General features: G+C 32.0%; 3 protein-coding genes across 5 annotated transcripts in view; 2 read left to right on the top strand and 1 right to left on the bottom strand.

Moving 5' to 3' along the window:
• The window catches only part of LOC125063134 (complexin), a 134,038-nt gene that overhangs the window by 37,827 nt on the left and 71,169 nt on the right, over positions 1-25,042 (bottom strand). For all 3 annotated transcript variants that reach the window (XM_047669369.1, XM_047669368.1, XM_047669370.1), the window contains one exon: positions 22,294-22,375. In XM_047669369.1, coding sequence (XP_047525325.1) covers positions 22,294-22,348 — 55 coding nt within the window. In that variant the 5' untranslated portion in view covers positions 22,349-22,375. The remainder of the gene's footprint in view (positions 1-22,293; positions 22,376-25,042) is intronic.
• Positions 11,423-13,663, top strand: LOC125063133. The gene is made up of 2 exons (XM_047669366.1): positions 11,423-11,568; positions 12,428-13,663. The coding sequence occupies exons 1-2, from the start codon at positions 11,518-11,520 to the stop codon at positions 12,803-12,805; spliced, it is 429 nt and encodes a 142-aa protein (XP_047525322.1). The 5' UTR covers positions 11,423-11,517; the 3' UTR covers positions 12,806-13,663.
• LOC125063135 lies at positions 15,367-19,439 on the top strand. The gene is made up of 2 exons (XM_047669372.1): positions 15,367-15,656; positions 18,807-19,439. The coding sequence occupies exons 1-2, from the start codon at positions 15,543-15,545 to the stop codon at positions 19,110-19,112; spliced, it is 420 nt and encodes a 139-aa protein (XP_047525328.1). The 5' UTR covers positions 15,367-15,542; the 3' UTR covers positions 19,113-19,439.

The following is a 25,042-nucleotide window of genomic DNA, read 5'->3' as shown; positions in this document are numbered from 1 at the left end:
AACGTGTCGTATTACCATTAACAATTCAAACGCGACTGGGCGTTACCAAATTATTTAGTTTAAATTATTAACTATTGTGTTAATATGATTGACATATCGTAGTTTAAATTTATATGGTGAAGGAGAACGTTTATAAATTAACACATTATGAATGTCACCTCCGCTACTAAGTGGTTGGGCCCTTACTCAGTAACTTTCAATAACGATACTGCCAGCGTTTCCGATTTTGCGATTTTTTGAGGTTGGTTGACACAGACAATATTCTATTAGAGAGAAAACATATAATGTGAATAATTATCTATTTTCTAAAGGGAAATGATTTAGTGCGTTTCAAGTTACTACATTAGTTAACCTAATATTCTAAGAGCCACTACAATAAAATCACAATGGAGCGGCGAAATAACCGAATCTCAGTAATTTCGTCCATAGTGATCCGTCATCTTAATTAATTATACGTATAATTAATCACTGGGGCGTGGGGTTTGGTACTAGGATAACATCACACCGAAGGAATTCATTTAATAACCCTTTATTATTCATTATTTTACTCGCCAAACCTTATCAGATATAATCAACTTAATGTTTCGACTAGTGGTGATGGCGTCGGCATTAAGTTATATATACCAGATCCAAATTAGAAGTGAAATATAAGAAGATAAATGAATTGGATGTATAAACTTGTTACTTAATTATTACGTGTTTTAGGAAACTTTCAATAAACAAAATAAAATGTATCTGTTTTTATGAAGAAATTAAACTAGTAATTTTTGTTCTTCTGTGATAAACCGTGGTTTATCTGTTATAGTTGAAAAACTATTTTTGACGGAAGAAAAGGAAAATGTTTAATTAAATTATCCCCAAGTTTTGGGGCTAAAGTTACTAAGGTATACGCGCGGTTTAGTTTATAAACGTACTTAAACTCAAAATATCTTTATTCATATAGGTAAACAACTACACATATGAACGTCAAAAAAGAAGTTAAATTAATTGTAAATTTAAATTTACTACCGATCAAGAATCATCATAACGTAAACTCACCAAGAAAATGTTTGATATTACCACAAGTATAGCAAACTCTAAGACAAAGATTAAACTAAAGAATATTCTTCACTGATTTATTATGAAAAGACACTTGTTGCTAAGGGGCCTAGAAAGGGGGGAAGGGGGATGAACAGACGGAGGATTTGCGGCGATGTCACGCGCGCTCTATCTACCCTTTTACGATGCATTATAGGATGTTCAGTATTAGTCATAGGTTTTAGCGATTGAATCAAAAGTATAGCCAGTAATAAATTCTTTGTATGTTTGAATATGTTGATAAAATCTTTAGAAATACATTTTCGTGCAGTTTATTATTCCTTTTGAACAAATTATCTTTTAAAACGGAATCTAGAAGTAAACCAGACCACATTTCATCTTTCTAAGAATTTCTAAAACATCATTTACTAAGGGTCTGTTTCACAATGTACGGATAAGTTCTACATAAGTTCCAAATTAGCTATTTATTACTTATTGGTAGGATAAACACAATTGTTGCGTTTCACGACTGTCAGATAGCGCTATTCGTCACATAAAGTCCATCATAAGTTATGAGTCCTATGAGGGTCTGTTTCACAATGTATGGTTAAAGTACCAAATAACTATGCAACACATAAATTATTTGGAAGATAAATTGTGCTATTTGACACTTCATCGGACTCATAACTTATGATGGACTTTATGTGACGAATAGCGCTATCTGACAGTCGTGAAACGCAACAATAGTGTTTATCCTACCAATAAGTAATAAATAGCTAATTTGGAACTTATGTAGAACTTATCCGTACATTGTGAAACAGACCCTGAATGTCAAATAGCACAATTTATCTTCCAAATAATGTATGTGTTGCATAGCTATTTGGTACTTTATCCATACATTGTGAAACAGGCCCTAAGTGTTAATTATTTTAAATAAAGCATGGTTTTAGCCTGTTCAATGTTACCGTAGGTAATGGTTTTATATCGACCGTTTATCGAATTACATTGTAGTTATTTCAAAGTTCAGTCCTCCGTCTTATCATATAACTTACACCACTCAAACAATTGCTCGGATAGAAGATGGCACGCAATAAGTTAGAATTTTCCTAATAGTGTTCGGAGCGAGGCGACCGGGAGGGAAATGGCGCGAAAATGATGCCGACAATGTGTGAGATTCGTGATATCATCTTCTTAAATATACCTTTATAATTTACTATCTTAGTGGAGGAACAAAGCGAAATATTTTTATATACTTTTTTTAATATGCTTGATTTTTATTGTACATTTTAAAAGTACGTATAATTTGTATTTTATTTCTTAAAAATAAAACAAATTTAAAATGTTTGGTCCCTGTGGCAGTGTACCTTTAACGCTGGCAGCATTACCTCGCTGTATTGCGATACTTATTCGTTGAGCCAGGAAAGCACCAGCTTGTTTTATATATTTAATATTTTTGAACCATTTACTTATTTGAAGCATAAAAAATGCCAAACAATACTTAAATTACTAGCAAATTTGATTACTATTTAAAAAAATCATGTTACTTTCTTCTCTTAGTGTTCTAAAATCTGTCGCAAAAATATCTAGTTCAGAACTGAAACAGGTACCTAAGAAGCGTAATCATGTGCGGGATTGGTGACCGCTGGAGGAGAACAATTCGTGATTCTCCACTCAGACAGCAGGGCATGCTTCCGAGATCTGAGTTTTCAGACACATACAATCACGCAATGCTTGAATGCCCATACAGTCTGTTCTACCCTCAAAATATTTATTTAGTGCAGAGTAAAAATTATATTTAAGTATATTCAATAGTAAATGGTCTTAATCTAAAGCTTAAGATTTTCTGTATTTATGCTAAATCAGTTAATATGCATGTATTATTGGACGCAGTTATATTTTCAAATCTCAAGAACTCCTGGTTCTAACTTAAAATTGCTTCTGTTTTTTTTATGTTCTGCACTTCTCGCACTTATCATTTTTCTCTTTAACTAGGGTTGCCTGGAAGAGATCGCTTATAAGCGATAAGGCCGCCCGTTGCATCCCTTATAATTTTTATGTATTGTATTATTTGTGTTTCTTTTATTTTTATTGCAACGAAGTGTAAATAAATAATATAATAATCCATTTATCAAGATAGGCTTTACAATATCATGCTACGATAGAATATAATAGCAAGCTAATTGTATATTATATCATACTTTTGTATTCTGAAATCCCCTTTACCCTACAAGAGAACCAACAAAATTACTTAAACAAATTCCTCATTATGTTGAGATTTATTCGATTGAGAAACTCTTAGGAAGGACACTTCAAAAATTCAGGAAAAGGGTACAATCGTCGTCCGGGCGCTTGTTAAAACTTTTAAAATTATCGTCTTAAATGTTAGTTTAAATGCTTCGGGATTAATCCTTTACATTTTCTAAATATCGCTGAAAAGGTTTGGTTAAAATGTATAAAACAATTCGAACAACGCGGAGTGAATTAAAATGTTATATGTTTGAAACAATAATAATAGCCATTCGTTTTATTAAGCCCGTTATACTAAAACATGGGTACGAAATACTTAAGTGGTTACATTATTGTTTAATAATTAAGTAACTATTGAAGACTCCCCACCGGGGTGGGCGTCTTCCCTGAGACATACGTCCTCCAACTATTCAAAATTTGAGTATACTCCTCCATCAAAGGCCGGCAACGCACCCACTACAAATGGGTGTATATGGGCTTTTTTTTATAGAACAGGGGGCAAACGGGCAGGAGGCTCACCTGATGTTAAGTGATACCGCCGCCCATAGACACACTCAGTGCCAGAGGGCTCGCGAGTGCGTTGCCGGCCTTTTAATGGGCTGACTGCCCTTTTTGGGCGTCCCGTAGGCTCGTCTGCCCTTATTATATATTACAAAAACTTACAAATATTTACTAGTAGTAAAATAAAAAAGGTTATTTATTATTTGCGTATAGCTAAACGTATTGTCTCAAACCATTCTTAAACACGAGTTATATTGGCAACTATGTCGATTTATCGCATCTTAAAAAGGCCGAGCCTCCGGTCGTAATCTATAGCGCAGTATATCACAATAATGGAGCCGAAACACAGTGCGATTGGATTTAGCAAACTATCTGTCTATTGAATTTCATCTTTATTTATTGGGTTTGAGGAAAATGGCCCAAATGGCTTCTAAAGGCATGTCCACTTCCGGTCGTGGGCCAAGATGGCGTCGCGACAATTTCCGGCCCTTGACCGCCATTATTAACTCACTTTCGGCTTTGATTTTACGTTTAAATAGCTTTGATAAAAACTTTTTATCCCTCATCAACTCACTTTAAAACAAAATGTAATAAAATTTAAGGGCATCAATATTTTTAACGATAACTTACGTCTCTGTATGAATTTAGAAATTAAATTTAAAAGAATTAGGTATAAACTAACATGTCAACTAGATTTAATTTTTATTGGCCGTTTTCATAGAATTGTGTATTCAAAATAATACTTAACAATTGTAACGATAACAATGAAACATACAACTTTTTCTTGAACGATGATGAGTATAGGTGAATACTACATTAAAACCCGTTGCGTAAATAAGCGTAAATAAAAAGTTAAGTAAAAGAGACAGCGGCCGGTACTTTTAGACCATGTAAACATTAACTATTAGACTCGACAGTCATTTCTTGACATAATCAAAATGCTCTATCACTTAAAGGGTTACTAGTATATGATTTCAGAATGAGCACAAATAATTCATAAGGGTATCCATCAGCTCGGGTCATTACCACTCACAATGACGTATCATGTTATCAATCTTCTACCCCTTGATCAAAGTAATATACCAAAACTGTGCTTATTTAAACCAGGAACTGCCTTTGTTATGATTTATTGATTCAGCCCGTTCTATTTAACCAGAGGTTTACTTGCAGTGGTCTAAGATAATAGTGCATGGATAAAACGGTCCGAAACCCAAACCTGTTATATATTAATCCAAGGATATATATAAGCCAAGGGAGCTTAGAATTTTAGTCAAATGTCTAAGGATTTTTTCGACCAACACTTTTTCAAAATACAAACTTTCGTTAGTTATGTTTGCAGGCATACCTATTATGTATTTAAGTCTTGTATTATGTGCTTTACTTGAAAATATTACCCTAGTCAACGTAACTTAACTCGAGAATATTTTGATTTTGGTTTACCACCTATCAAACTAATTCATTAATTGTTATCAAGTAAGAAACAAAACAATCCAGAACATATAAGGACGGCGGTATAAGATGTGATCATCAAAGTAACATTCGTCAAGGATCGTTAGTTGTCTTAAACAAAATAACGAGACCCTTAATCGACGTCTAGTTAGAGTATGTTATTGTTATATGCTTTAGGAAGAAATTAGACGAATAACCGAATAGCATAACTCACGAAATATTTAATTCACAGCATTCAAACTTAATAGTCGCACACGTAAATAGATAACCCAAACCTTTTGTTTGAAGAAAAATAGAGAACAAAGAATTCACAACTCAGGTGACCTATTTTAACCTTTTCCCAATTCCTATATCAAATAGCAAACAATTTAAATAAGAGCCGACAATAAATCGTAACACAATCTTTGGGCAGTGTTGCCATCAGAATAATCAATATTCTCCCCAAAATTCGGGAAACGGGATCCATCAGAATCGGACAGATAACACGGGCATACGTCAAGGTGGGCACCTCATGTTAATGCATTTTGTGTTACGGTGATTTATTTAAGAGAAAATAGTTTTGCGCTTGCGTAAAAATATCGTTTTATGTAAAGCAAGCAGAGTAGTTGATGTTCTCGGTTTAGGCATCTCCATAACAAAATACACGAATAAAAATATTTTCCATAAATTTGTTTTAGCAAATGATGCGTAATATATAGAGTAATATTTAGGAAACACAAGTTCGTTATTCTAAGATTAAAATCAGTGAACTAAGGGAAATATGTTTTGAAATAGAATTATGTTAAAATTTCATTATATTTAAACGACTTTATTAAGTTAACATCAGTTTGAACGCGCTAGTCGCAAAATATCCATCTGTAAAATAAAATTAAGTGAGAAACAATATAGTGAAAGAGGTTTATTTATTTGCTATTCAACTTCATACAAATGAATACTGTCTGGAATAAAGTTAATAATTTCTTAAGAGAAAGTGTGGACGTCTGAGGAGCGTTTGGATTCACTGACGAAGTGATTCCATTTTCATAATCTTATTAGAATTGGTTTAATGTTATTTATTCAGAATATACTTAAATGTTCGGTAAAATGCCTACATTGGGATTAAAATAAACATTCGAAATTGAAACCAAGTAAGTATACATACGGTAAAGCTTTGAACACATTTTTTTTTTAAATATTAAAGAGTTGTACTAAGCTCTAGCTTCCATATGGCTTCATATACTCGTAGTAAATTTATTAATTGCACTTATAATTCTTCTTAGATTCATTCATTCTTATGTTCATTCTAACAAGGAAGGTAGGAAGAACCGAATCAGACTAAACGCATGAAAATAAATTTTTGAACTTGCGACGCTGTGGCTACAGAAAGACATATAAAGCGAGTAGCTGGATCGAGTTACTTGCCCGATATCAACGATCGGTGACGTAATAAAATTAGTCCCGGCGGGGGTCGTAAGAAGCCTGATTTGCGTAATCAAAGAGCGTCTAATCGGATTTGCTGCGATGCACCCTTATGTTTATATTTTACTCACTTCCTTTGTCGATGTTAATGTATATTATAATTTAATTTTTGTAAAGATATAACGAAACAAAACGCAAAACTAAGAACAATAAGTTAATATTTAACGTGTCTTTAAGTCCTTGTGAGGCATCAATTTAGCTATTTCTCAAGTTAAGTTAAGTTCGTAAACTTTGAGGTAAAATTTATTCAAAACCAACCCTCGCGTAGGAAGATTAAAATTGAGAGACCTTTTCTGTGATTAAAAGAATCAAACTTTTTATAAGTCAAAGGAAATAATAGATTAAATTTTAAATTAAATATATTTTAGTATGAAACGGTTACGATACGTTTAAAAATAATCAAACGTCAAAAAGGCTCGTACCTAAAAAGCGTAGAATCTAATCAATATGAGAATGGCACTCATTCCCGCGATAATTTCGCTTCCGACAAGATGGCCGCCGCAATTTCCGCGCCACACTTGAAGCGCGTGCATTTGACGTGATAATTGGCCTTTTCTCTTGATATTCATATCTTATTTCCCAGTTATTTGTGCTCAATCCACTGTTTGATATTGGGGGCTTGTGTGTGATTCTTGGTAGACAATGGAAGGTTAAAGGGTTGATATCTCATGGTTCATTAAATTAGTATAATTTTATTAAAACTGATAACTACTGGAAATAAGCCTTTCTTTTAGCAACCAGTTATTACAAAAAATCCCAAATATTGCTAGCTTTTGTTTTATTCATCTATAAAATGCAATACAAGAGTAATTAAAATCTAATCGACAAAACACTTTTTAACTCTTGCTTCATATCCAAAAAGAATTGTAACAGTATAGTGACAATATAAATATTGACTTCTTCTAAAGACAACATTCGTTATTTTTACCAGCGGTAACTTTAAATCATGAAAATGTATTGTGAATGAATCTTTTGTGGCGAGGTTAAGCGATTGAGATTTGAAAAAGTATTTTTGTCGTAGACTGTGGATCTGCAAGATTAATTTGCGTCGCGCCGAGAAAATTAAAAACTGCTCGGATTATAGATCCCAGCCCGCAATCCGATTACAGGACATCTTGAGATAGCTATGCTCTTAGATTACATAAATATTCTTCTATTAAATACCGAAATCTATTCTATTATCTATATGTCACCGTAAAATTGTAAACACCGTTAGATTGTAATCTATCTCGCGAGATTATAAACTGTCGAAAGATTGTGAACCTCAACGAACTGCTTACAATTTAACGTATTATTATTCGGTAGTTATATGCAATTGTTGGAAAGTGAAATTAATCTGTAATTGACCGAAGAAGTTTGAATGATAACTAAGTTAGTGTAGTACAATCTACCGAATAATAATACGTTAAATTGTAAGCAGTAAGCTGAGGTTCACAATCTTTCGACAGTTTATAATCTCGCGAGATAGATTACAATCTAACGGTGTTTACAATTTTACGTTAACATATATAAATCATCCAACAAATCTTTCATAACTAAAATAATTCACAATATAGTTAATTAGATACAAACTCAATTTAATCCATTCTTTTTAATCCTGTTAAACCTCACAAAGAGTTAACGTCGGTGATGTATAAAAGTTGTATGCACAGTTGAATGCAGGCTACATTCATACTACTTATTATTTATATCTTGACAGTTTTATCTTCCTCTCTGTTCTTTAAACTATCCCGAAAATCTATTCAAAGGCAAGTTCAGAATACCAGAGTCACAGAAGCGGATAGTAGTAGCGAAGCGGTTTACTGAAGCGAGTTATCTTTCGCGGGCAGCTTTGCGATTATTTGCCGCTAGGACACTTTGATTATAATAGTGTATTGACAATATACGTATATTCTTAAAAATAAGATACAAAGCAAATAAGACCTTTTTATAAATATAATAAATAATAGTTAAAAGAAACTAAAAAACACGCTAGCGCATTTTATTTTTTAGTTAAATTTTTTTTATTTTTTTTCGGATTATTGCATTGTCATCGATCTTTGACAGGTGCGCAAAGTGTGAATTAAATCTGTCCGTTAAAAGTGGGTCAAAATCGAGTCCGAAGGAGTCGGTTACATACATACATACATACAGGTGAAGTTAATATAAAGCGTGTAAAAATGACATATTTGCAAAAGAAAATGTTTCACATAAATACAAAAGTATTTACGAGATTCTGAATTCTAAAGCAAAATCATCAAGGTAATTCAAACACATTTAGCATAGATGTCGCTAGTATTTTGAAAGTATCTTTACAAAGAGGGTTTTATGTGCGCGTAACCACGGTAACTGCTAAATTGTCTGTGAAATGAAAATCGTTTTCAATTGGCTTCTGTGAACCGTTCAGCCTTCGCGTTTCCACACTTGTGTCAATCTATTTTTTTTAGTGCAATTCAGATATACACGATAAAATGTCTTTAGTACCTAACATCTTTGCGAACCTCAATTCAGTTTAATGTTCTAATTAAAAGAGCGAATGAATAAATGAATTCTTTCATAGTAAAAAATTACAATTATATGCGAAGAATATTGATATAATATTTTTTTTGGAATATAGTGTTTGGTCAACTGTTAACGCGTCTTGGTTCCCCTGTGATTTACTAGGCATAAGCTATGTCAATCGTAATTGAATACAAAGGAAAATTTGTCTACAAACAAATAACATAATAGAAATATCACTTAAACCCTGGCGTGACGTGTAAGTATGTCTGGGCTACGTGACGGACTTTCAGACGACCTGACTGCGACTTGCAAATATTTCGCGCACTTTGAGGACATAGACTATGATTTAGAATCTATTACTATAGAGAATATCTAGCAATCGGATAAAGTACACGAATATTGCAATTTACAATCTAGGGTTTATAATAATATAATCCAATATCTGCTTAACAATGTAACTTGTTATTTAATTAAGACATTTTGAATACATATTTCTACATATAAAAAAGAATCAGTAATTTACTAAAACCTTAAAGTCCATTCCACTGATTTAGTATAAACATTTAACAAGGATATATTTTAATAAATAAAATATTGACAATAGTGTATTATATTCTTTTTTTTTATTTTACAGAACATGATTTTATGTTAAATTTCTTAATTTTTAACAAAATATTTCACAATATTAGTTACTTGTTACTAAAGGGTTACTTGTAGTAACTAATATTGTATGTGTATTAATATTACACACAAGTTTATTTGGACAATAAATAATTTCACTTAATTTATTGTATAAAGGAACTCCGAAACCACCAATAGTGAGGCTAAGTGATTAAAAAAGGTTATCCAATTTATATGTGCAACTAATACTTAAAAAAATCATATAAAAGTAACCTATTTTTTTCTTTTGAATTTTTATATCCCAAATTGCAATCCTTACGTGACACCTAAAATAAACGCAAAGACGGTTCGTCTAAATTCGTTTGACTTCAACATAATACATTAATAAAAAACCTACTGAGCCGTAAAGAAAACGTAAAGTACATTTGACGTGAGGGAACAAAAGGCATAAACGCTCTAAATCGAATAACCCACTTTCTTATTTAATACCCTTATTGTTCTAGAGGTCCCTCTCGATATTGACGCTGTGGTATGCGGCAGGTCCCAATATGGCGTCGGCAAATATCACACCCCCCTCAGCAATGTCGGGAATTTGTGGGCTCGCTTTTAACTAGGACGTGCCTTGCCTCACGATACGCTTCGGCGACGCTTCATAAAATAAATGGACTTGAAGAATTCATGTACCACCCTTTGTGCTTATTTAATGTCGTTCTTAATTATTATGTGTTTGGTAAAATCTTAATATATATAAATTACGTGTCAAGTTGTTTGTCCGCTATGGACTCCTAAACTACCGCACCGATATCAATGAAATTTGCACACCGTGTGCGGTTTGATCTGATTTAAAAGATAATATAGCCTACATCTCAATTTTTACCCGCAATATTATTTTATTGCAAAATATTTGTTTATTATTTGATAGTCACACTTCTAACAGATGGCGCTGTGTTGAAAGTACCAACGTTTCACATTAGCAACAATTTTATGGCATAATCACCAAAGCATGGTGGTCCCCATGACTGGTGTTCTTCTACCATTTTCCTTAAATAGTTTACTACTATGTAATATAAAAAACCTTAGCCGCAGCAACGCTTGGCGGGTCTGCTAGTAATAATATATTTATTTGCTATAAATACGTTGACTAATTTCCTTTTACTTCTATACAATAAAGATGCACTTAAACAGTAAAATGAAATCTTTGCCACAAATCACAAAAAACCCTTCGATGTTTTTAAATCGCTTAGAACAATCTGGAGATTTTCAATAAAAGAAGATATTATAGTTATAGACTAATTCTATTCCGATTCGAGTTATTTTCACTTAATTTAACGCGTTATACAAATAAACAATAATATCACTTTTATCAGAATTTGCAATAAGTATCTGAGTGTAAGTTAGAGACATGTATTGCTTACATAGCTTATTGAAGTAATTTGCTAATTAATGTAATTAGTGTACAATTAGTGGTCCGTTATTTGGAAATCCGGGTACAGGCAGGTTTGACTAGAGTTTATTTTACCTAACAGAGGGTACTATAAATCCATATTGTTATTCGTAAGCAAAATATTTTCACACTTATATGCAACTAAATATGGTTGTTTTTTGTTTGCTCGCATTTTTGGTTAAAACTACGAACAATGTGGTCTAATACCTTCCAGTCTGAGTCATTTTGTCTTTTTCATTCATACGCATAAGTTGTTCGTGCTAAAACATTTATTTAGTTTTTTCACTTAGTATTTGAATATGTCTATCTGTAAAAAAGAATGTGTTAATATTGATGAAGTATACCAATTGGTAAGTTGTTTATTTAATGAAGTAAGTAGTATTTTACAGTAAGTGGTAATTTAAAAACAATATTGTCTATTTAATTAGCAAAAAATAGGGTTGACTTTTTTGTGGTGCATAACTAAAGATATGTCAAAGTATGTATTGAAAAAAACCAGTGGTAATAGCCTGTATAATTTGTATCTAATTAACCTGGGCCTCAGTTCTGTGTATTTTTTTCGTGATAATTAATTTTTATTAATAGGTAAGTTGGCGTCTTCTGCGCCTCACACTTCGTCTATTTTTCGTTCTAAGGTATGCCAGTTTCCTCGCTATTTTATACTTCAGTCTACAAGCGAGTGTTAAATCCGCACTTAGAAAGAAATAAATAATAGTTTAAAAAATCTAAAAAAACACGCTTTTAAAGCGCATCAAACTAAAAAGTGAAAAATAATTCCTAAATTAGGCTGAAAATAGTAATGAACAAAAAATACTGGTATTATTGTGAAAAAGCGTGAGTTGCACGATAGTCGAAAAATATGGCACAGAGTGTTTTTTAGTTTTTTCTTTCGGATTATTGCATTATCATCGATCTTTGACAGGTGCGCAAAGTTTGAATTAAATCTGTCCGTTAAAAGTGGGTCAACATCGAGTCCGAAGGAGTCGGTTACATACATACATACATACATGCATACATACATGCATACATACATACATACATACATACAGGTGAAGCTTATATAAAGCGTGTAAAAAATATTTGTGCACAGCCGTGATTCGAACACATTCGACAGGGTTGAGAGGCGCACGCTCATCCCGCTAGGCCAACTTTTGGGTTATTATGTTAAAGTATTAAACTATGTAATTAATCGCTCAAAAATACTTTCAGGACCTCAATATGCAGAACAAGAAGAAAGAACTACTTAGAATGTTGGATGAATATGAGCTGGAGCAGTGCATTGTGTGCTACCGGCTCAGATGTTCCTGCCATTCTAAATACCAGCCGATCCAACATATAAGGCCCACTAAAGAGGACCACCAGGCCTGGGTAATGGCCAGTACTCGTAAAGAAGAAGCCGACAAAGAAAAGAAGGTTCTGCAAGTGAAGCAGAACCTTGTCAATAGCAACAGCTGTAGTGAAGCGGCTATAGATGCCTTTTTTAAAGCGTTCAAAATGTCTTCCAATACATCTGTGACGTACCTGTCAAATAAACTCGCGGAGGCATACTCACAAATAAAAAAAAAACAAGAATATCGTTACTTCTAATTTCATACAAGGTATTACGATCGTTAATATAATTTGTTGGCTAGTGTGACGGACTGTGATAATCTGATATTTGATACTGGGAATTGTAGTAATAGGAGATTAATAAAGCTATTTATAAGAGGTAAGTATTAGTTAGCTTTGATTATAGAGAGTGCCATTTAAAATCTGTTATGAAGACTGAGGATGCCCGGAGACTTAATAATGCGGCTATTTTAATATGGTGAACGGTTATTAAAGATACATTGACGGAATATTTTCTTCAATGATTCCATAATGGATAATAAAAGATTTTGAATTTTATTTTATGTATGTCTAGACAATATAGCTTTTTCACAGTGATTTATTTGTATATTTATATATTTTATACTATCAGACAAAGTGTTTATCGCTATATTTGAGGAATATTGTCTAGTTTTTTACTCCTTGTTATATTATAAGATAGGCAAAAGTTCAAAATGATGGTGATTGTAATTATCTAATTAAAATATCGTTTTTATAATTGAGTATTTAGTAATATATCTTTTATGACTTTTGATAATTTACAAATAATATACATATTATATATAGAAACATCAATAAATAAAAATATGACTGTTTGTGAATCTTTTAAAGTCATAGGATAGTACATAAACAGAAATGAACGAGAATAAACATTTAAAACCAACTTTAAAATGTTTTAAGTAAATACCACGATATATTAATATAAATATCTGATCACTTTTAGCTATAACAAAAAAGTGTTTGCATATGGTACAAGAAAAGATTATAAATATAACAAAAATATTAGACCATAAGAAGTTATGTACAAAGTTGGTTGTATGTTACTTGTAATTTATATAATAAAGAGGTGTAAAACTGTGAGTTGTTTATTGACCACATTTAAATACAAATATTTAAAAGTAATGCCACCCTTTCACGCTATACCCTGTAAGTATTCCTATTCATTTAATTAATTAGGACTTTTATACTTTAAACAGACTATATTCACTATCATTTGCTAGAAATTTGCACATGGTTGCACTTTTCTGAACAATATCTAATTCAATATTCCTTACTTCCTTTTATAAAAAATGAAAGTACTGGCATGTGAAAAAATATAGTTATATAATCTTATGTCAATTTTCAACTCCACACCAAATCGAGTGCGAGTTATGTAGTCGATAAGACAAGACACGACACCGAAGTCTGAATAACAATGGAAACGTAAGAAGTGCTCCATGGACATAATTGTAACTAATCCCAAGCACGAGAATTATGTGCCAATTGCAAACTATGTTATATATATTATGAAATGGGACATCGAAAATTTACTATCGCATTCGTATACGAAATATTTAACTAAACTTTTATAGTACCACTAATCTATCTTAATATTTTTTAACATAAGCCAAAACACGAGAATTTATTGCTAATTCGACTTGTAAATACAAATGAATACTTTAAAATCGCAATTCGACACATACGGGTACTTTCATTCAAAATAAATCTCAGAAGGAAACTATCTTTCATAAAACTTGTAAGACTTTAAATTCAAATCCGCTCTTTGAAGCATTGTTTGAAAGATATTTTTAAATTCTTTTTAACTAAAACAATGAAGATTATTTATTTTAAACTGTACCCGAAAGCACCAGCTGTAAGTTTTGTTTCAAATAGAAATAGGAACTGGAATTAATCCGTATATTAATATAGATAATCAATTTATGTTTTTTCTTAATAAATATTTGAACAAAAGACACAGGAATAAAATTTATTCTTTTGGGTTGTTTGGTTATTATTAACAATAGAGAATTAATGTAAATCATAGACCTACATATTCATGACCATGCTGTACCCTACATATTCATGTACATGAAATACAATGTAACATGTTTTACAAACTGGGATCTTCTCACTTCAGCAGAAGCCTGCGATCTATATTCTTATTTTGGAATTACTTGATTAGATGATTAGTAGTCGCCATTAAATCTCTTTGCTCAATAGTACATGTTTCAAATTAATATACCTAATTTGAAGATTTCCGGGTTAGAAATGAATAAATCGCATAAAAATTGGTGTAAAATGGAATATAGGTATGTATTCTCTATTGAAAATGTTCTGAAGGTGATCCAATAATATTGTTGGATCAGCTTTATTCGGTAACTTAGAAATAAATAATGCAAGTTAATTGTGTGCGATAGAATATGTAAAAATAAATATAAAAAAGCTTGCCCTGATTTATTTTTTTAGTGACAAGCATTCAGCCTTTTTTGTGCCATCAAACTATTATTATTATTTACGGGAATCGAAGTCAGGACTCGTACTGTACTTACACAAGCAATGCAATCACTTCTGCTCTTGAGATTTTTTTTACGTGACAAAGGCTATGTTAAAGACAATGTTTAAAATTACAAATACAGAAATGTTATAATAATTGTTAGTTAAGTTTTTTTAAAAGTAATAATGACGATATAATGTGGTGGCTCTTATTTAACAGTCAAAGTCAAGATGACAAATACTCCAACTTTTTGACAGCTCTTTAATGATTCTGCAGATGACAGCTACTTTGTTTTATCTAAAACTGGAAGTAAAAAACCTAAGCTGTTGTTTGTGTGGTCTCCCGTTATTCGAATCTTGTGTGTCAGTAGATACTCGCCAGTCAACACTCAACAGTTGATTGTCGAACTAGTTACTAGATCATAAATTGGTCAGTTTGCATCAACCAGGCATACGAAACGCACGCATTACGGTGTTTACGAAGATGGCGGCCATCACATCCACACCAATAAACAGAATTACCCGCGATAATTTAACAGTGCTCATCAGGAATAACAGGTTGAACGAGTCCTTGGAATTTGCTTCGGATACTGATAAGGTAACTAACTATTTGACATTTGTGATACGTGAAACTAATAAACAGTGGCTCCATACGTATATTTACTACTAAATTAATTTAATATTCATGTACCATAGTTATATTGTTTCTAAGATATACAATTAAAATTGGGTATTTTTTTATAATAAAACCTTTGAGTGCAAACTTGGTTTAAAATGTGAAACGCTTTAAAAATTATAATTAGTAAATCAAATTAACAAGACAAAAGGTACAGAAGATAAAATACCTATGTTAATTAAGGGATGTTAATTAAACCATATATTACATGAAGTATTAACGTTTTGAATAAAATAAATATTATTAGTGTGGCTTTTACAAAATATCTAATTATCGGTTTTCGTTTGGGTGTAAGGGATTCATAGAAATTGAGAGTAGCAGGTACTTCTACAATACAAAGAAACAGGTAGACAGCGAACGGATGTTTGGATCTTTTTTGTCCCAACTCAAATCAGCGCGTCTTTTCTATCTTACATGGGTTTATTATTCTGCGAAGTTTCATAATAATCCATAGTCAATTTGTTGTTAGGTTCATATTTACGCGTGTTACACATTTAAATAAACCTACTTTGAGGGATATAAACGCGAATTTATAACAGGACGTTTCGAATGCATACATCAGTTGTGATCATCGAAAAGATGTTGATTTTTTTTTTACTTTTTAAAGTAGTTTATAGCTTAAAGTTAAATACATAATACTGAGTTTCATATCTTTATTATTTTAAAATTCATTTATTGTTATATTTTTTAAATTAGTCATAAGTTGGAAATAAAACGGGGCAAACAAAAACATAAATCGATGGTAGGGGAGCCCAAGAGGGGATTTCGGGATTTACTAAAGCGCGGCAGATTAATATATAGGGGGATACCTTGTACCCGGTTAAGTACCTCCACAAAATATGAGGCCCATATATAAAGCCGCACGTGAAGGAGACAGGATCAGTTTAGTAAAAAAAAATTGACCATCAGAAATTCCCGAGCGCGTCAGATTAAGGTAGGGTGAGTTAATTACATCCTAAAAAGTGTATATTCCACTAATCTGACAATTTGAGAGTGACGGAAAAAAAGGGGAGGGCAACAAAGTTGTAAAAAAAAAACGTCATCTCGACATTCTCGAGCATAGCTAATTTTTTTTTTATTTTGAAGGAAATAATTCAAGAATAATGAAAAATATATAATCTGACGATTTCCGCAAGCCGAAATAACAAAAATTCGTCGATAAAGTTAAATGCGTGCAGCTGCGTGATGCCTACATTTCCTTAAACCGATCGGAATCTACTAAACGGCGTTCTAAATATTTCCCTCAAAATTACATTTCCTGTGAATTTGAACCGATTCGGACCGATAGATTTTGAGAAATTTTGAAAAATCTTAAAAAAATAAGAAATATTTTTTTTTAAAGTGGTTTCTTTATCGATCAACTTCAAAAACTAATCCGCCTTTGAGCTTGAAAAACCACGTCGATCGCCACCAAGCTGGTCAAAAGCAGTTGATTCGTTCGAGAGATATCGTACACGAAAGAAACCCGAAAAAGTGTTTTTTCGGGATTACTCCGAAATTTGTGGTTCGATCAATTAAAATTGCAAAATTATTTATGAGGATGATAAAACTGCGTCGAATGCCGCCAACCGCGTGAAAATTGCTTGATCCATTCAAAAGTTATTGCGGTTTGAAAATTCCAAAAATAGTGTTCTATGAAACTTCTATCAGAGTTTCGAGCTGGGAGAGCTCAAATGCATAGAAATGTTATTTCTTTGAACTCAGCGAGCTCAAAATATCAATTTTAAGCACCCAGGCATGGAATTAGCGGGAAGTTGCAGGGATGGCCCTTTAGGTGAACCGTTTTTCTATTTTTTTTTTGGCAGATCAGGCGAATCCCTCTAGATAATCGTCGGATTATGAGACAGTACGTTTAGAACATAAAGATGAACCACATATATCTTAATCTGACGCGCTTGAGTATTTCAAAATTGCGATTTTTTTTTGCAAATTAAGAAAATGGCTGTGAGTTTGCGTCCCATCGAAATCGTCAGATTAGTGAATGAGAGCTTTTTTTTGGTGCACTTAACACTCCCTTAGAAAATCTGACGCGCTCGATAAATTTTTTTTTTTTTTAATTTTCAACCCTTAAATACAACCACCCGCATCATGCAAACGATCAGATTAACATACGTACATTATTAAAAATACGTAGGGCATAGATGCTATCAATATCTGACGCGCTCGAGGATGTCCATGCAACAGTTTTTTTTTACATATTTAACTATCTATAGCCGCTTCCCCCACCGATGAAAAGGAATTTATCATATAACATTTTTTTCTTCTTTTTATCTAAGCTTTGCATCCCAATAGGTCTCTACGACGCTCGAGTAAATCCCCATTTAGCATCGTGGGCTCCCCTACCACGATGGTAAGATTGATGACATGAAAAAACTTCCTTAATAACTTAGTGGCGCCTAAAGAATTATTTAAAGTATGAAGATCACTATTTAGGTCACGAATAATTCATGAACTCTCTGAGAATATTTTCTGCAAAGTTTTTCTCGCGTTTTTGTAAATACTTTTACGTTTAAATCTAGGTAGATACCTAAACACAAAAAATTAAACATCAGAAAATGTTTGTAAGGAACTGCCTGGTTGAACATGTAGTTAGGGTAATTAGTAAAAAATATTATATGATGTTATATATTGGTTTCATTAAAATAATCGCAGCATTAAAATATGTTAATTAATATCGGATCTCTATATTATATCATTTCCAATGTTTGTTTTATGTGAAAAGTAAAGGTGCGTACAGACTATATAACATAACATGTTATACAACATTGCTATACAACATGTTTCAGATAATGTGGATACTGAATGTTATAAAACATGTTATTGATATGTATGCTAGGACGAACCCAGCATCTACGTTTTTTTGTTTTTCTTTTGTTATTTAAAATGGTTCTATAACATTGTTATTCTAATGTGTACAGTATTGTTTTATGTTATAATGTTGAATTACAAGGTTACATAATGTGGACGTGTTATAAAACACAAGTTATATAATATGTTACATAGTCTGTACGCACCCTAACATTCGCCATAGGATTAAAGTCCACTACAAATACAAGTTTTTTTTATTTTCAGATGGAAACTGATTCTCCTGTCCGAAAACCTCTAAATTTAAAAAGCAAAAAGCTGTTCCATTCACCAGTCGAGGACACCAGTCCACAGAGGCTAGAGTTTGCTTCTAGGAACGAGGGAAGAAAGCAGTTAAAACGGAAATTAAGAAGAAGAAGCCTTATCCCGGATGATGAAGTGAAAATCAAGATGGCGTACGTTGAGGAGTGCAATAGAGAGGGCTATAGCCCAGAACCGTATGGGGGAATGAGAAAAAGGGTGTTAATCAGTCTGTTTCACAATAAGGAGTATTCTATGGATTGCTGTGATTAGTATAAATCTAATAATAATAATTTTAAGTGATTGAATAATTTAATAGTTATGTTATTATAACACCAATAAAATGTTAAACACGGTGTTATATTTATGACATATCAAAAAAAATATATGTAGAATAAAAATAATTACTGTCTTCCAGATTAAATTTATAAGTACCGAATCTATAATAATAGATTAATTTTAAGGAATGTATATTTAAGGTAACATTAAGATCAACCTCAATTGGTTAATGGAATAATATGATATATTGCAATAAACGAGAATAGCGAGACTGTAAAAAATATTTAGATTAAAATGTAATTAAATTAATACATTTTTTTATAAAGTTTTAGTTTGACTGAGATTTCCCTATCCCTTGAGATTTCGATATATCCACATTACGGGGTATATATTTTATACACGATATAAGTTTATTATCTAAAATTCAAATTGATTATATTTTAAAGATTTTGTATTTTTTTTTGAGACATTTTTTTTTAAAGACAATTCACACCAATTTACCTAGTCCCATGCTAAGCTGGTGAAGCTTGTGTTATGGGTACTAGGCAACGGATATACATACATATTATAGATAGATAGACATATAAATACATATTTAAACACCCAAGACCTAAGCATAACACCAAATGCTCATCACATCGATATTCGTCTCAGCCGGGGATCGAACCCGGGAATCATGGATTCGCAGTCAGGGGTACTAACCACTAGACCAATGAGTCGTCAGACAAGACATTACAAGACAACTTAGACTAATAATGAATTGTCGTTCTTACAACATTGTATACAGTGAGCAGGTATTATTAATAACAATAACATTTTTCAACGGGAAACGCTTACAAGTAAACCCACGGGGAAATCAGCGCTTAAGCGGTTTTTATTCATTAGTCGCGTCCGCAAGAGACATTTATCTGTGTCTGCTATCTGGGGTGTGTCTCCAGAGACGATGCTATTATATTTTGTACAACAATAAACACAATTTTAATGAAGCATTTAATATCTTAAGTCGTTTGACGGATCATCTTTGTATAAAGATTTTTATTATTGTAAGCCCAAATATTAAAAAATTGCTTTGGATTTTCGTTTAATACACAAAAACTTTCTGCTTTCCGCGACTTAAAGTGAACGAAAACTGCAAAGAACAAATTAACACCAGATATTTCGTTGCAAGTTAATATAAGTTATGAAATTGTTTTTGGGCATTTAAGGTAAGATTTAGAGACGCGACTGAGCACTATAACTGATGATCTTACGCTTAGTTTTTTATCACACACATTATTTACAGGCAATTATTTATTCATCAATCTGGCATTCTTGTTCATGAAATTAATGTTGAAATGTAATAAAGCATTTGTGATATTTTTTTAAAATGAAAACAACAATATATTTATTAAACTTAAACATAACAATCAAATATACAGTATACCTACATAGCAATAATAAAAATAATCTGCCAGCATTTGTAATATGTCCATTATAAATATATAAGTTATATAAAATAAATAACATTTATTTATTTCGTTAAAGTAGTATGTATGAAATCAGGAAAAAAGAATTAGGGAAGCATCATCGGACGTCGGCAGAATACGAAATTCCACCCGTATCATCTCGTCGTCCATCTTTCCACAAATAAGCGTTATTTTAGGAAGTTTTTCCGCGCCACAACTATGTTACCAGCTACCCATTGAAGTATTTCCGAACGTATTCGACTCAGTGTCTTTCAAGAAAACCAATTTTTAAAAAGGCCCGCAACGCACTCGCTACGTGAGTATCACTTAACATCGGGTAAGTATCCTGCCTGTTTGCGTCCCCGTTCTAAAAAAAGGCAAAGGGCGGCATATAATAATTTAAAAAATATTAAAGGTAATATTTAAAAAAAAAACAGCGAAATTAAACCTTTTGAGGTATACATACAGTTAGGTAAACTATAGTTTAGGTATTTGACATTAAGACTATAGCACAATACAGCGTGTAACAAATATTGGCCAAATAAGCATTTCTCACGATCTCACGACAATCGCTAGGTGTCACTCTTTGTATCATTTTATATTCTTATAAATTGAGCAGAGATTGTAATATAAAACTCTACTTCATCGTGTTCGGAATACTGTTATTACATATTATGTATCTATCTACACAAAAAGGATAATTATATATAATGATTTTTTAAATTGTCAACGGAAACGGTTATATGTACTTGAAATTAATTCGTTATATATAAGTGTCTAACACCCGAAGGATTCGTTCATTAATAATTTACTTCAGCCCTAAAATTCCTTTTCTCAGAACCATTCTAACGCTGCTATTCCAAGGATGTGTTAGGTAGCTAATGAATTTTCCCTTAAATTGACCAACATTCTTACTCACAGTTTATAAAGCTATCATTTCCAAAATTTTGCAATACCTTATCTGTTAGATGACCTATTTACTGTTTGTAAGAATTCTGTAAGCAAGTTATTAAGTATTATATCGTAATGCCTTTAGGAAACCCATTTTTAAATAAATAAACGGGTATTTACTAAAACAGTGGCGCTATATCCCTTGGGCCTTGATCTTGTCAAATTTACGTTACGGCTTTCTAATTTTTTGATGTTGATGTTGCAAGTAGGTGACATGCACTCATGGATTTAAGTAATTACTCATAATATTTTATTAAAGAGCAATGTTGATTGAATGCAAAGAATAATCGATTAGACCATTCGGGAATTGAACGCGACTTCAGCGGTATTCTTAACCGTCATGCCATTTACTAAAGATTTGAATGAGATCCTCATAGATCTATTATTTAAGGCTTAAAAGGTATTTGACTACTACTTGCTACTAAGATTCAGTTGGATACTAGTCGGGAACAAAGTTTGCGGCGCTGAAACACATTATTTATATTATTGTATTATGTAGGTGTTTCTTTTTTTATTGTTCCATATTAGGGTTGTCTGGAAGAAATCGCTTGATAGCGATAAGGCCGCCCGTTGCCAAATAACTTATGTTACCTGCTTTTTTTATATGTATGATTTTGGTAACGAAGTGTAAATAAATACATAAATATTTATCTATACCATTAGATTTAATTGACGAAAAACTTCCCCCGCAGATACCTTCTTAGAAAAGCGGCGGTTTGAAAGGAAACATTTTAACTTTTTTGCACAAGGCCTTAATATTAATTACGATAAATACATACCTTTAACTGCGCTTAACTTGTTGCCCACCATCTGCTTTGCTACGAACGCCGCCATCTTGTTTTTTGTTTGTGATTAATTTATCTGAAAGAAATTATAAAAAAAATCATCGACTTGCCTTTGTTTTTACGTGCTTATACATAGGTATTTAATCTTAATTAGAGTGTCTATTATCGCATACTCGTCTGTTTAAAATAAAAATTGCAGGATATATCTACATAGTAGGTACATTAGTATTCTTACAATACCTTTCTGAATTCAATGACCATAATACTTCTAATAATTTTTTTATAGTAATATAATTATTGTTATCGATGAAAAACTTAGATTTCTAACAATTATTACCATCAGATCACTATTAAAGTCGTTTTTTCTCAGTTACAAACGTACTTTTCTCAGTAATGTTATATTCCTTAGGGACGTTCTATTTAATTATAGTAATTAAATACTTAAAATCGTTAAAAGCGTCCATTTTGAAGTCCATAACAATCATAAAAGAATGTAATTTTATGAAAAAGCCATTAATTTTAAACAGCATCTTACAATGAATCATTTTATCCGTGGATCATTAAAAATTGACAAAGTAGAGTGTGGTGGCCATTATGCCAGTTTAACGCAACTTTAAGATTTCAAATCGTTCAAATTGCGAAGGAATTCAACTTTTAATCGTTTCTTTAAGCGGAAAGGTTATATAAGTCAACGTTACATTTTGATGTAATATCTTGTAACAGTAACCATGTACAGCTTAAAATAATCCTAAAAACAAATTCATTTTAATTAAAATCACATTTTCTAAAATTATACTGAAAATATATACGAACCCTATATGCTCTTATGTGAAATCAACCGTTTAATTTTTATACAAGAATTTATATAAAAGATTACTGTACTAAATATTGATTTATAAGACTAAGTAATTAATTTATTAATAGCAAATTTCAATACGATATTTGCCAATGAAATAAGATGCTATTGAAAAATGGGTTAAAAGAAAGCCTGCCATCTAGTGGATCTTGAAAGAACTACGAGGTTCCGTTTAAGATCCAGTAGGTACGAGATTTTACTAAGATCACTAGATGGCGCTTCAATAAGTAACAAGAAACCGGGAATAGTCATATATTACTTAGACGAAACAAACGATGTATCTGTATGAACTGGATTATTACTTACCGACACTTACTGACTGACAAAGTTGGACACATTAAAATATAGTGAAATTAAAACACAAATGCGACTTGGATGCCAATAATTAATTTAAGAGAAAATTAATAATGCTTAAAACCACTTTATTTCCATCAAAAAATTTATCATGCTTTGTCAATGAACATTTAGTACCGCAAACAGCTAAGATTAAAATCTTTCCACCACTTTCAGCCACTTCAGAACATAAAATTAGTGTTTTGGGTCTATTATGAATAAAATTGGGTACCTAATTAAAAAAAAATATAAATATTATTAGCTTGTTGAACACATGTAAGCTATATACACTTAAGCCTAACAAAAAATACTTAAAAACCCAAAATTCACGTAATCCACAGTTAAGCGAAAAGTTCAACAAATTCAGTTCAATATTTACCTACGGATAAAACAGTTTTTGCTCATTTGTAAACTCCACATATCATAGGATTTGTCCCAAACTTCGTACATTTTATTCCAACGTTGATAAATACGCGCCACTATTGTGCTCAAACAAATGAGGACATTTAAAATTTCTGACATATTTTTTAAAGTAACGATTCTAACTATAAATTTACTCGTGAACTTGTTTCTGTTTTTACAAAATATTTGCATGATATACATTTTCATTGCTGGACTAATGTTTATGTAGCTAAATGGTATATAGGAATTTGTGTGAAGTGTGTAACGTCTTAATAGGACATGGGCCAGACCTATTTGCGTATATTTCAGTGGTTATAATTTTATAGGCAAGAGATGCCTTCTATATCTTCTTACCTAATAGAAATACTTGAAGTGGGATGTTTTTTCTGTGCAGTAGGAGAGTTGTAGATTGATGTAATTCAGGAGGAAACATGAGATCATAAGCAATAAAGAAATAATGTTAACAGCGCATATTTTTAGAAGAGATTTCTACATGAGTTTTCGCAATAGTTACTACATCAAAAAATAAATAACAACCGTTACTAAAGTCATATTATATACGAAAGAGATTACAACGTATTTTTACTTTAACAGAAATAATTTTGCCGTGAATTGAAAAATTAACCGCGTCGTATACCAACTAAAAGGTAGGCGGTAATGCACATCATTGAAACGTATATAATGTGTATGTATGTATGAATGTAACTATCGTAATTGTTCTTAGGAAAATTCGTGGGACTAAAATCTAAATATGAACATTCTTAATTTTGAACCCATACATGTTATTAATTAAATAACTGCATTATATAAACACATAAGTTATAGCAAAGACGTCTTTAAACCGTAACGTTCTCTTAAAAACTGTTTTAGTATTGAACCAGTCTAACTATCGCTAATATTTCATAGTCCGATAAGACCAGGGTCAATTCTGGGTCAAATTTACGAGAGCCGTGCGTTTTACTACCCTTCCTACCCGGATGTGGTACTCCCGGATATAGCCGGCTCATTCTGGTCGTACAATAAACTCCGCACGGTTTTGTCAGATTAAAGCCACGGTTATGGTTATAAATTTGGAAAATATCCCTTGGCTTTTTGTGTGAAACACTATCGGGTTATGTAAATGGCTAATATTAGATAAATCTCTGTATTATT

The sequence above is a fragment of the Pieris napi genome, chromosome 3 (genome assembly GCF_905475465.1).
Source record: "Pieris napi chromosome 3, ilPieNapi1.2, whole genome shotgun sequence".
Taxonomy (NCBI): domain Eukaryota; kingdom Metazoa; phylum Arthropoda; class Insecta; order Lepidoptera; family Pieridae; genus Pieris; species Pieris napi.
The sequence above is the reverse complement of the archived record's forward strand: the minus strand, read 5'-3'. Positions and strand labels throughout refer to the sequence as shown.

Coding starts and splice junctions, on each gene's coding strand:
- LOC125063133 (XM_047669366.1), top strand. CDS start 11,518: ATGTCTATCTGTAAAAAAGAATGTGTTAATATTGATGAAGTATACCAA. Junction 11,569..12,427: donor TTGATGAAGTATACCAATTG/GTAAGTTGTTTA, acceptor AAATACTTTCAG/GACCTCAATATGCAGAACAA.
- LOC125063135 (XM_047669372.1), top strand. CDS start 15,543: ATGGCGGCCATCACATCCACACCAATAAACAGAATTACCCGCGATAAT. Junction 15,657..18,806: donor TTGCTTCGGATACTGATAAG/GTAACTAACTAT, acceptor TTTTATTTTCAG/ATGGAAACTGATTCTCCTGT.